Source organism: Antedon bifida, chromosome 1 (genome assembly GCF_963402885.1).
Source record: "Antedon bifida chromosome 1, ecAntBifi1.1, whole genome shotgun sequence".
Lineage (NCBI taxonomy): Eukaryota > Metazoa > Echinodermata > Crinoidea > Comatulida > Antedonidae > Antedon > Antedon bifida.
This window is the reverse complement of record NC_136226.1, coordinates 3,541,576-3,555,065: the sequence shown is the minus strand read 5'-3', so window position 1 is coordinate 3,555,065 and position 13,490 is coordinate 3,541,576. Positions and strand designations below refer to the sequence as shown.

General features: G+C 32.8%; 2 protein-coding genes across 2 annotated transcripts; both read left to right on the top strand.

The window, feature by feature from the left end:
• Positions 1 to 982: 982 nt before the first annotated feature.
• On the top strand, positions 983 to 3,765 carry LOC144839985 (uncharacterized). The gene is made up of 2 exons (XM_078695635.1): positions 983 to 3,026; positions 3,271 to 3,765. The coding sequence occupies exon 1, from the start codon at positions 983 to 985 to the stop codon at positions 2,798 to 2,800; it is 1,818 nt and encodes a 605-aa protein (XP_078551761.1). The 3' UTR covers positions 2,801 to 3,026; positions 3,271 to 3,765.
• Positions 3,766 to 6,692: 2,927 nt separating this feature from the next.
• On the top strand, positions 6,693 to 10,550 carry LOC144837585 (uncharacterized). Its single transcript, XM_078692774.1, has 2 exons — positions 6,693 to 8,904; positions 9,415 to 10,550. The coding sequence occupies exons 1-2, from the start codon at positions 6,784 to 6,786 to the stop codon at positions 9,616 to 9,618; spliced, it is 2,325 nt and encodes a 774-aa protein (XP_078548900.1). The 5' UTR covers positions 6,693 to 6,783; the 3' UTR covers positions 9,619 to 10,550.
• The last annotated feature ends 2,940 nt before the right edge of the window (positions 10,551 to 13,490 follow it).

Genomic DNA, 13,490 nt, shown 5'->3' with positions numbered 1-13,490 from the left:
TAAGTATAATACATATATAATATCTGAACGAATACCATGGTGATATCAGTAAAACATGTTGGCATATATTATGTTAATTTCTGATGATTACGTCATTACATTGAATTCTTCAAAGATTACGCGTAGGCCTGCTTCAATGCTAGAAGTTTGTATTTTCTAGTGGGCATTTCGGTTTTATGGTTACACAAGTCAAGCAGGTAAGTGGCGTAAATAAATATATCATTTTAAAGAGAGAGTCATAAGGCTTTCCAAAGTTTAGTCAGCACGCATTTAAGTAAGCTAAGAACGTTTGGTTTATTAGAATTACACAATATTTCTCTATTTCTCGACGAAGAGTATATGCTTATGTAACACAATACTAACATCACTGTCAGAAATGTTGGTTTAACACTGACTAAGTGTCACTTTAATAACAAAAGTTGGAATTTGCATGGACCACAATAGTTATTTGATCAATTACTAATTTCGGTAAACACAAGTACAAATAGCTTGGTTAGGCCAAGGAGTGGCAAAAGAGATTTCTGTCGCCAAAATTAATAAGAGCGATTGATAAAAGATCGTATTATTTGAGTCGATTCATAAACTGTGTCTATTACATGTAGAACTAAGTTCCCTCAACATCACTTGATTGGTTGTATTAAACAAATTAGAGATGTTATTTCTAATTTAATTCTATGCTAATTATTCTACAAAGTGATTCTAATTTTCCTAGCCAAATAATCGAAAACTTTTTGTTATTATTACGATAGGTTACACTAGGCCTACACTATGGTATCGAAAGAAATACATTTGAAAAATATCGACTTTCATGCTAATTGGAAACTTGAAAAAACACGCAAGTCATTCAAATCGTTAAAACAATCAATTATTGAACACCGAGAAGATACAAAATCGTTCACCATTGAAGCACTTTTCTTTGAAAGCTACTTATACATGTCAAATGGAAACGATAATACGAATATTGTAAAAGCGAAGGAAATAAATGAAAAAGCATTTCATGTTAATATCAGAATTATCTGGCAATGAATCAATCAAAGATGGGTATAAATCAATATATTTGGCATTAAAGTGTTGGTTCGAAACCGATCAAAGCGAAAGCGAAGACATCTACGAGGAACTTAAAAGCCTTCTTACAGTATATGAGGATGCTGCAGAAGAAGAAGGAAGAATGTTTCAAGCAACTAAAGGTTTTGCACTGTCAAGGTTAAAATGTTCTAGGTACGAAGAAAGTGAGAGTGAACTGAAGCAGGCAACAGAGATATGTCCAGAAAATGTTGAGTGGAAGTTTATGCTTGGACTCATAACATGGCGAAGAAATAAACTTAATATGTACAAGTTTGAATGGTCTGATGGAATGAATCGTGTCGAAAAAATAATGGATGAAGTATTGAAACAAGATGTTGATCATGCTTATGCCAAGACGATATTAGCTGATATACAGAGACGAAAATATGAACAGCAGTGTATAAATATGTCATCTACCAGCCATTTAGATCACAGTCTTATATTCGATAATGTGGAGAATCCTTGTATAGACAAAATATTGAACCTACTCAGTGAAGCAAAAGAAAATGCGTCTAAACCAAGAATATTGAGTCTTATAGCTAAATGCTATATTCAGATGAATGATTGTAGATGTAGAAGATTAAAAGGAAACTTAAGTTGCAGCCAACAACCTAAATGCAATTTGTACCTTAAAAAAGCTCATGATGTTATACAATATACAAAACAAAATTATGGTGAATCAGCGTGTATTTTTGTTCAAGAAGCAGTTCTTTACCGAGAAAAGAATGACATAAACAAACAATTGGAGTGTCTTGAAAATGCAATAAGACTTGAACCATCTGACTCCGCAGCCAAAATGCAAAAGGCAAAGGCATTAACCGCTTTGAAAAAACATGAGGATGCGCGTGCCGTGTATGATAATCTGCTATTTGAATTTAAAGACGATCCATTTGTCTTGTTTGACGTAAACCAAAATTATGCACGTTATTTTGTGTCAATACAAGAATTTGGAAAAGCAATTGTTAAAAATCAAGTGTGTTTAGACATTGCTGTTGAGTCATTCGTGAAGTCTGAAAATGCACCCATCGAATTTAATGATGAGCAGCAGGGTCAAGCTGATAAAGTAATTGAGTATTTAAAGAAATATTTAAAGCCCAAACTGTACAACTCGAATGTCAATGAGCATATAGAATATGCAAGGCTACATGAAAAAATACGTGAGTTTAAGGTTGCTTGCTCATATTATAAAAAAGCATTGCAAGAATTTGAAAGAATGCCAGATAAAGATCACGATCAGGGGTTATTGACAGAGACACGTCTTAAGTTCGCTGAGATGAATTTGAAGATAGGTAACCTTGATGGTTGTAGTAATAGTTTGGCCAGTATAAAAAGCGATAAGTGTACAAAAGAGCAAGACAAGTTATGTCAAAAACTTCGAATGGATTTACTTATAGCAAAAGGTTGTAAATTAGCTAAATCAGGAGATAATCGTAAAGCGATAGACATGTTTACGCAGTCAACAGAAATGGGAAGTGTAAATGCTGCGATACTATTATTAGAAGAAACGAAAAAGATGGAAGACGGTCAATTGAGAATGTCTGCTTTAAAATGTATTGCTTCAGTCACTAAAGATAACGAAAACTGGAGTAAACAGTTTAATCTGAAGCAAAAACTTGCAGAACTGTTACCTTCATGTGATGATGGATCTTTGATGGGCCAAGAATTAAAGACATTACGAAATAACCAACTTGAAATGGAATACAGCATTCTAATGGAGGATGATAATATCGGCTAACATCTCAAATGTGCTACAGAAAGGTCATAATATACTAAACCATGCTATGGAGCAATTTGGAAACAAACATTATCCCAATTCCAAAGCTAGATCTGTCGATTTCATTATTATTCCGAAAGTGACACCACCTGAAACTGTTGATCAACGAGTTCAAAAGATACTAGAGAAGAGACAATGGAAAGGTTTTCGAAATAAATTCAAACCTTTGCTGATATATCTTGTATCGGTAAGTGACATTCTGTATTATTGTAGTTTTCATTCGGCGTTGTTTGTTAAGTAAAGTTAAATGTAAATAAAATATCAAATCTGTAAATTCCAAATTAGAATCATTAATGAAGTATTGTCATTATTATTGTTATAAACAAAAAATACTACAGTACTTGTATTTTAAATGCTTAATAAGCTGTTTTTGTTATTCTTAGTTATAAAAATTACATAAACACGTTTGAAATTACGTTTCTCTCTGATAGATTCAACCTGCTACAAATGCTGAGTTTAAATGGCTGCAGGACTTCATTGATCTCAACAATGACGACAAACATCGACGCCCAGTAGAAAACTCGAGTGAAACCATTCATGTTGCAAGAAATATGTGTTCCAACATTGAAGAAATACTTGAAGAAATTTACAAATGGTGCTGGTTTACTGAAAAAGAACCTTGGATAAAAAAGTAAATCTATCGGTATAACGATGGTAATGAGGCCTACGAACACAAAACGTTATTCTGTTTTGCCCTGATTGAAAATGTGACTTCTGAGTAGGACAAAGACAAAGCACATCGGCAAACATACAGTACTCATGTAGGCAAACACACTACAAAATTTTATATGACATTATTATCTAGCCCTAACTACACCTGGTCTTAGAAGACTTGCTCTATAATCGGTTTGCTACTAAATCAGCTACGGAACGGGATCTGAAATCGCATAATAATCATAACATGTTTAAACGTTCTGATAAAACATACCAAGAATACAAGTGTAAAAAAAAATATATTCTAGTCCTGTACCATCTGTGATCAGACTTCTAAATGTTAGCAAATAACTAATATGTGATATGCTGTATACCTTTTATTGTTTGATTGAGTAATTCTATTGTTAACTTGAACAATACAATGGTTACATTTTCATTGTAGTGGCAAAGTAATAATAACAGTACCAATAAAGAAAATAATATAAATGTTTTTTTAAAGAAAATCTAGCCAGCATTTGCGGAATGAAGCCACTTTTGTTGATGTGTAAACGCGCTTCTTATGGCTAAGTAAATGTAAAACCTTTTTATCGTGTGATTGTTTATAATGAATTCATCACCTGAATAATGTTAAATACTGTAATAAATGGAATAAATAATGTATAGAAAAATAATGTTTAAATAGTTAAATTGATGACAATATGAATTCAATACTGTCTCTGAAGCAAAATATTATTAATATAAGTGTAAATCATTATCAGCCATTGTCAGTCAACTGCTGCTATTTTCTTTTCCATTTTATTTGACAGTGCCTAGGTCGCAGCTCCATGTGTCATGGTTGGTAACACGCATTGATTAAAGATCTTTCTTTTTGAAACGGTATTTCACCTGATGTTGCTCAGTTTTCCATATTGGCACCAGCCCAATCTGATTCTCCTCTTTATCTCATGTACTTGATTCTTTTCTTTCAGGCTAAATCTCTGCCCCAGATAGATATATTCATTAACTTCATCAATTTTATTGCCATTAACAGTTACAGATCCATGAGGTACCATGGAATTTGCCATAACTTTTGTATTATTCATATTCATTTTCAATTAATTTGCTGGCATTTGCAAGGTCTTAAGTATATCCTCTACTTCATTGATTTGCTCTCCCAGGACAACAATGTCATCTGAAAGTGTAAATAGATTTCCTTTTTAAAGATTTAAATCAGTTTTAATGTCTTTTTTTTAGCAATTCAATTTTATACTGTAATTAAATTATGATTATTGATGTTGATTTTTTAGTAAAACAATCCTTGATATTATACAAACCAGAGAGTTGTCTACGTATTGAATCAGTGCATTTTTTTCTTTTGGTTATTAATTCTGGTTCTCTGGTAACCAATGTATGTATAACATTATTGATTTTGCTTGTTATACATAATAATAAATAGGCATAGTTTCTAGATCTTACGATTCACTAATATCTACACAAGCTGTCTAACATGATCACCCATGCGTATAATGTGGGGAATTTCCAGATGATAATAATAGTATAATAGGACAATGTGAAATTATAATACATGTAATACAAGACCCAATGCTATTGTGATATTTTATCATTTCCTGGTGAATTACACTAACATTTTTTCTGTATTTTTATTCATGAAGCGGGATACGTATTCGTTTTCAAGTTAATGTTTTTGTCATAGCACTAAACGTCCTTCGTAAAATTAACTTCGTAATCCAGGTTTTATACTGTTGGAATAACAATTTTGTAAGCTATTAAATGTTGTAATAGACTGTACTGAAATAAGCAACCGAGATATGTGAAAAATATGTGGAAGTGGAAGTTTATGCTGGATTTTATAATATAGGCCTAGCGAATATAAACAAGTTTGAGTGAACTGACGAAATTTTGCAATAGGCCAGCTCAGCTTCGCCACGTCACAATATTGATATCATAGAAATGTAAAATTGTACTATGCGTCACGTTACCCGTTTTCTTTTCCTGAATTGTCCAATTGTCTGGCTGTTCCATGTATCTAAATTATGAAGATAAACATACATCGCATGGTAAGGTTACATTAATTCATTTGCACGATTATAGTATGTACAGTTTGCGGATGACTGTTGCGAACCACAAACATCAATATGTATTTTAATGTGTCAAGGCCTACTGTGTAAAATGTATTGTACTCTTCCACGCCTTATACAGTCAATTTAAGATAGATCACAGTAGAAGGTTATCGGACGCGTACCGTGTCGTAGTATGTGCAGTCAGCCTGGAATTAGGATCTTTTATTCTTTTCACATATTTTTGTTGCTTATCGTCCGATATTTATGTTATTTTGTTAGTTACACTTAATCGAAAAGTACCGATAGAATTTGAGTAGAACAATGAGTTGACCGAGCGAGAGTTCAGACAATCTATCGCTTGTGATTGGTCAAATTACTTGCGTTGCGTTTGCGTCCTAGGGAATCAAACTTTTTGTATACAAATTAACGTTGCAACGTACGCACGGCGTAGTCTTTTTTTTTAACATGGAGGTAAATTGCACTACATTCTAAATCTACCTAGTCTACTTATAATACAAATTATACTATATATTGTTCTGATGTTCTGATGCTGATGATCACTGCCACGTAGTAAAAACATCAAATAATCAATACTAAACCTGTCGGAATTGTTAACAGATGCCATAGAACACCTTACATAATTTATTTTATAATATCACCGGTGATAATATTATGCTTTAATGCAATTAAATGTTACACAAATTTTAGAAGCAGAATTGGGTGGGTGAGAATTTGGTATTACCAAATGGGATCTAGGACCCAGGTCTAAATGTTTACCGTATTTGACCAGTGGATGATTTGGCGATGTATAATATAGTGAAGTTTTCGGAGATTGGTAGCATCACCTAACCCTCCTATACTTTTTGAGTGAGAAAATGTTGAAGACTCTACATGAGTTATGTCTGTGACTAGCCATTTAAAAGACAAGGAATGACCTGGTTTAATGTGTTTAAAGTAATATATATATATATATATGCATCACTTTACAAAATTTTAGAGAATGGGTCTTTATCAGTCAAAATTAATAATGTTAATGTTTCTGTTGACAGTGACTCAAACATGTCCACAATGGAACGAGATTTACAACACGTACATTTTCATGCTAATTGGAAACTTGAACATTTGCCTACTTCTAAATCATTCAAATCGTTAAAACAATCAATTGCTGAACACCAGGGGGATAAAGAATCCTTCACCGTTGAGGCACTTTTATTTGAAAGCTACTTATACATGTCAGATTTTAAAGGAAACGATGAAAAGGATATTGCGACAGCGAAGCAAAAAAACGAAGAAGCGTTCTGTGCCATATCAAAATTGCCTGACGCGGAGTCAATAAAAGATGGTTATACATCAATATATTTGGCATTAAAGTGTTGGTTTCCAAGCAATCAACGTGAAAAGAAGGAGAGTTACCATAAATTGGACAGAATTCTTAAAACATATGAAGATTCTACAGAAGAATACAAGAGACGGTTTCAAGCAAGTGTCCATGTGACTAAAGGCTTCGCGCTGTCTAGGTTATCATTTTCTAGGTACGAAGAAAGTGAGACTGAACTGAAAGTAGCAACCGAGATATGTCCAGAAAATGTCGAGTGGAGGTTTATGCTTGGACTCATAACATGGCGAAGAAACAAACATAATCTAAACAAGTGTGAGTGGTCTAATGAAATGAATCGTGTTGAAGAAATCATGGTTGAAGTATTGGAACTAGATTCTGATCATGCCTATGCCAAGACGATCTTAGCTGATATATACAGAAGAAAATATCAACAAGAGGTCAAGAACCGTTTACAATCCGAACAAGATGTTGGCCACAGTCTTGTATTCGAAAACAAACTTGATCCTTGTATAATGAAAATTATGAAGTTACTCGAAGAAGCAACACTAAACGCCTCCAGGCCAAGAATTCTGAGCCTTATAGCTCAAAGCTATATCCGAATGTGTGAATGCCGATGCAGAAGCGTAGGAAACTGGAAATGCAGTGAACCTAAATACGATTCAATATACTATGAGAAAGCTTATAACGTTATAGAATATGCGAAAGAAAATTACGATAAAGCAGCGTGTATCTTTGTTCAAGAGGCAGTTTTGTACCGGGAGAAGAATGACCCAAACAAACAATTGGAGTGTCTTGAAATTGCGATCAGACTGAAACCATCTGACGTCGGAGCTAGAATAGATAAGGCAAATGCTTTAGCCTTGCTGGGAGACCACGACGAAGTTGTTTCAGTGTATGATAGCTTACTATCTAATTTTAAAGATCAATTTGATAGCTTCGACATAAACCGCAATTATGCAAAGTACTTGAATAGTATAACGGAATATGATGAGGCAGTTTTCAGAAAGCAAGAGTGTTTAAAGATTGCTGTTACGTCATTCGTAAAGAACATTTCCGAGAATGGGCTTATTGCGTTTATAGATGAGCAGCAGAGTCACGTGAATAAACTAATCACATCTTTACAAAAACATTTCAATATTAAAATTAAACGATCGAGAAATCGAGGTAAAATTCAACCGAATCTAGAAAATGCAAAACTACATGAAATGATAGGTGACTTTAAGAATGCTTGTTCTTATTATAAAGGAGCCTTGCGAGCATTTCATTATGAAAATACACCAAATACAAGTCACGACGAGGAAATTGAGACACTTGTTAAATTCGCTCGAATGAATTTGAAGATGAGTCGTTTTGATGTTTGTATTAATATTTTAGCGATTATTAAATGCGAGACATGTGTGACAGAGAAAGACGTCCGTCAACTTACAATGGACTTATTTGTAGCAAAAGGAAAGAAAGAAGCCAAGTCAGGAGATAGCATTAAAGCGATAAGAATGTTCACTCGTGCAACAGAGATTGGAAGTTTAGATGGTGCGAAAAGGTTATTAGAAGAAGCGAAACGGACCAGAGATACTGAATTGAGAATGACTGCTTTGAAACGCATTTCTACAGTCGCTAACCTTGACGAAAACTGGAGTAAAGAGTTTAATTTGAAAGAAGAACTTGCAGAAATGTTGCCTTCTTGTGATGATGGATCCTTGATGGGTCAAGAATTAAAGGCATTAAGAGAATGCCAACTTGAAATGGAATACAGCATTCTAATGGATGATGATAATATATCTGCTAACATTTCAATTGTGCTACAACAAGGCCATAATATACTAAACCATGCTATGGAGCATTTTGGAAACAAGCATTATCCCAATTCCAAAGCTAGATCTGTAGACTTCATTATTATTCCGAAAGTGACACCACCTGAAACTGTTGAACAACGAGTTCAAAAGATACTAGAGAAGAGACAATGGAAAGGTTTTCGAAATAAATTCAAACCTTTGCTGATATATCTTGTATCGGTAAGTGACATTCTGTATTATTGTAGTTTTCATTTGACGTTGTCTGTTAAATTTTGGAGTGGAGTTGTGGCTTGGTGGTTATGATGCTTGGCTACCACTCTAAGGGTCCTGGGTTCAAGTCCCGTCACATGTCAGGATTTTTTCTAAGGACCAAATTACTCCACTCCCAAAGACTTGTAATAAGACTGTTTATGTAGAGCATCTTGTGTATATGTTTGTCTTGTGAACCTCTGAGGGTCCCTAATGATCAGCAATAGCTGGATGGATCACCCTCATTAAATATGGTTTAAAAAAAAAAAAAAATTTAAAAAAAAATAAATAAAAAAAATAAAGTTAAATGTACACAAAGTATCAAATCTGCAAATTCAAAATTAGAATCATTAGTTAAGTATTGTCATTATCATTATTATAAACAAAAACTACTACAGTTCTTGTATTTTAAATGCTTAGTAAGCTATTTTTGTTATTCTTAGATAGGTACACATTTAAAATTACGTTTCTCTCTGATAGATTCAACCTGCTACAAACGCCGAGTTTAAATGGCTGCAAGATTTCGTTGATCTCAACAATGACGACAAACATCGGCGCCCAGTAGAAATCTCGAGTGAAACCATTCATGTTGCTAGAAATATGTGTTCCAACATCGAAGAAATACTTGAAGAAATTTACAAATGGTGCTGGATCACTGAAAAAGAACCGTGGATAAAAAAGTAAATCTATCGGTATAACGATGGTAAGGAAGCCTACGAACACAAAACGATTGAAAATGTGACTTCTGAGTAGGACAAAGACAAAGCACATCGGCAAACATACAAACTCCTTAGGCAAACACACTACAAAATGATATATGAAATTATTATCTAGCCCTAACTACAACTGGTCTTGAAAGACTTGATACTCGAGAGTCTTGCTCTATAATCGGTTTGCTACTAATTCAGCTACGGAGCGGGATCTGAAATCGCATAATAATCATAAAACATACCAAGAATACGAGTGTAAAACAAAAGTACTCTAGTCCTGTACCATATTAGACTTCTAAATATTAGCAAATAACTAATATGTGATGTTTTTATTCCTTTTATTCTTTGATTGAGTAATTCTATGGTTAACTTGTAATGTGAACAATACAATGGTTAAATTTTCATTGTAGCGGCAATGTAATAATAACAGTACCAACAATGAAAACAATAGAAATTCTTTTTGAAAGAAAATCTAGCCCAAGAATTTTGCGCAATGACGCCACATTTGTTAATGTGTAAACGCGCTTCTTATGGCTAAGTATATTGTAAAACTTTTTTATCGTGTGATTGTTTATAATAAATTCATCATGTGAATAATGTTAAATACTGTAATTTATGGAATAATGTATAGTAAAATAATGTTTTAACTTTTTTTTAATAGTTAAAGTGATGACAATAGGAATTCAATTTTACTGTTTCTGAAGCAAAAGAATAATGATATAAATGTAAATAGATTTCTTTTAAAAAGATTTCAGTTCGTGTTAATGCCCTTGTCTTTTGCAGGCTTTTTTTTTTGGCAATTCAGTTTTATACTGTAATGAAATTAAATTATGATTATTGATGTTGATTTTTGAGAGAAAATTCCTTGATTTTATACAAACCAGTGATTTTTGTCTACGTATTCAATCAGTGCATTTTTTTTCTTTTGTTTATTATTTCTGGTGCTATGGTAACCAATGTATGTAACACTTATTGATTTTGCTTGTTATACATAATAATAAATAGGCATAGTTTCTTACGATTCACTAATATCTACACAAAGCTGTCTAACATGATCACCCATCCGTATAATGTGGGGAATTTCCAGATGATAGTAATATTATAATAGGACAATGTGAAATTATAATACAAGACCCAATACCATTGCAATATTTTGTCATTTCCTGGTGAATTACACTAACTTTTGCATTTTCGAACTTGAAGTTGGTTTTAGTAAATCTTTCTGTTTTACGACCAAGTTAGACAAGACAAAGGGTAAGTAAATAAATGTAATTATTTTATAGACGTAGGCCTATGTGAGTAAATTCCTGATGACAAGAAAGTAGTTGTCGCATTACGTTAGCGGCGCAGTGTATTGATTGGGCGAGGCCGGCAAAATGTCTCATATTGTGGTATCAACATGTAAACATATTGATCGTTCGTTTCATGGTAGGCCTGTGTGTTTAGTTTTTTTTTCTGGTATAGTATAAACAGACAAAATATTGCAGTACAAAAACTAAAATATTAAAAATGACGAACCAAAAATAGCCAAATTCACATCAAAACTACACACAAAATTGAAATATACAAATAAGACATATAAAAAAATCCCATTAAAATGTAACAGTATTGCAAGGTCATCACATACATTAAAGTTACAACAATTTAAGTCAAATTTATTTTTTTTCCAAAAACTACTTTTATATTTCATATACTGTATATATATTTATTGGCATACAAATAGGAGGTTTTAAAATTGTTTAGAAAAGAAATCGCAACGACTTTACAACTTTCTTAAGGTATAGTCATGAAAAAAACACATTAATTCAATGTACGTATAGGCCTAATTATTATTATACTAGGTTATTTTCATGACCATTATGCCATAAAGTGTATCAATTGGCCTAAAATTATAGATATATAGAGAGGGTTAGGGTTAGTGTATAAGAACGAACATTGTAAATGTGGACTGAAATCAACGGGGAAAATGGAACACTAAATTAACCCAACAACAATTAACAGTAAATGTTCTTGTAGTTTTTATACACTTGTTTGAGCAAAATAGAGTCCATTATAAATTCCCGACCCAAACTAATTGTGCGTGTGTCTACATATTGTTTAGTTACTTTAATGTACATTACTACATTTTAGCTTTCAGCTAAGTTAGTCAGATCATGTACAAAAATAAGAATACATAGGCCTACTTAAATATAAGTGTAAAAAGAAGCCATGTTGATATTGGCCGCACCTAGGCCTATACCTCGATTCACAGAAACTCATTGAGGAAGAAAATACATTTATTTGGTTTAAATAATGTATTTATAGTCATTTATTCTCAATAGTTTACTAAATCAGTCATGCTTAAATTGTGTCAATACATGAACGTACAATAATATTATTGCATTGTACCTTCGGCAATAACAACTTTCAGGCTGAAACAGAAAGGCTAATAATAACAATTCTGTTGAGAAAAGTGTTTCGGTAATTTTTGTGTTGAATATAAGCAATACTTTTACATAATATACAAATAAAACCACTTTATGGAAAAAACTCCACAGATAATATCTGTGGAGTTTCTCCCATACATATTATGTATTTTCTCGCAACTGTGAATAGCAAAAGTAGAATTTTCTTGTTTGTGGCTGAAAAGCTAATGCTTCTATAAACAGAAGAGGTTATTGCTGAACGCTACAATAATTATTCATATGCTGTACTTAATTTCTGTATAAACTGAAAATCATGAATTTTGATTATATTTTTTATTTAGATTTTCATATGTTATATATGTTATTTAGTAACATCTGGTCACTTTCCCATTAAAGCATTTAAGATCAATGTGTCTCAACGTGAACACTGGTGTTGTTGGCGTTAATTGTCAATAGTGAGTTGTTCGTACTCATACAGCGGCATGTGAAATTGGAACAAATGGGTGCTATTTTAACAAACATTTTGTAAGAATTGTAAATAATAACGCTTTATGTTATTTACTCATAATTTATATTTCCCAGGTGTTTAGGTTCAATCAGTTTGAGGGCTCACTGTCTTATTTAGCTTCACATGCACCTAGTCCCAGTATTACAGTAACTTCGATTGAGCAGCTGCTACAAAGAAATTGTCATCAAAGAACCAAACAGGTATTGTACATAAAAGGTTACATACAACCACTTTTGTTTTTTTTATAATGCAATATAGTACGTCATCAGACGCAGGAGCCCTCTCTACATTCAGTCGTTTGTGTAATTGTTGGAAGCTATTTACGATCTTTATGTCTTTAAATTTTATAAATGTTTATAATATTCTATGTTCATTATTATGGCTCCTCATCTTGAGGAGGGCTAGGAGGAAGTTTATAATAAGAAGCCAGGATAATATTTGTGAATGAAAAGACTGACTAAAATACAAACAAATCATCATCAAAACATACTATTTGGTGTACGAGTTTTTAAATATTTTTATAATATTCTTTATGTAATGCACTACTAATCCTTTGCTATGATCTGTGGAAAATGCCTGTAGGAAAAACTAAAAAATCATTAATCATCTTTGGAAGTGGAAGACATGTAAAGGTTTAATTAACTCTTTGAATGATATTGCAAAACTATGGAGGAAGCAAACAAATGTATTTGCTTTAGATAATAGTCTACTGTACACCCTGTTGATCTCCTATATTATATAAATACTGTACCTTAGGACCTTGTTCGAAATCAGTCATGCTTGGGAGTCATGCTCGGGTTTATCACAATATACATTCCTTCGTGGCATGATGTTATTATTTCTACAGTATTGGGTCTTCTGATAGCAAGCTTCATCTCGGCCCCATGGGTACTGATAGCCTGTACAGTTGCATTTCCTTCAAAAGAGTTATGT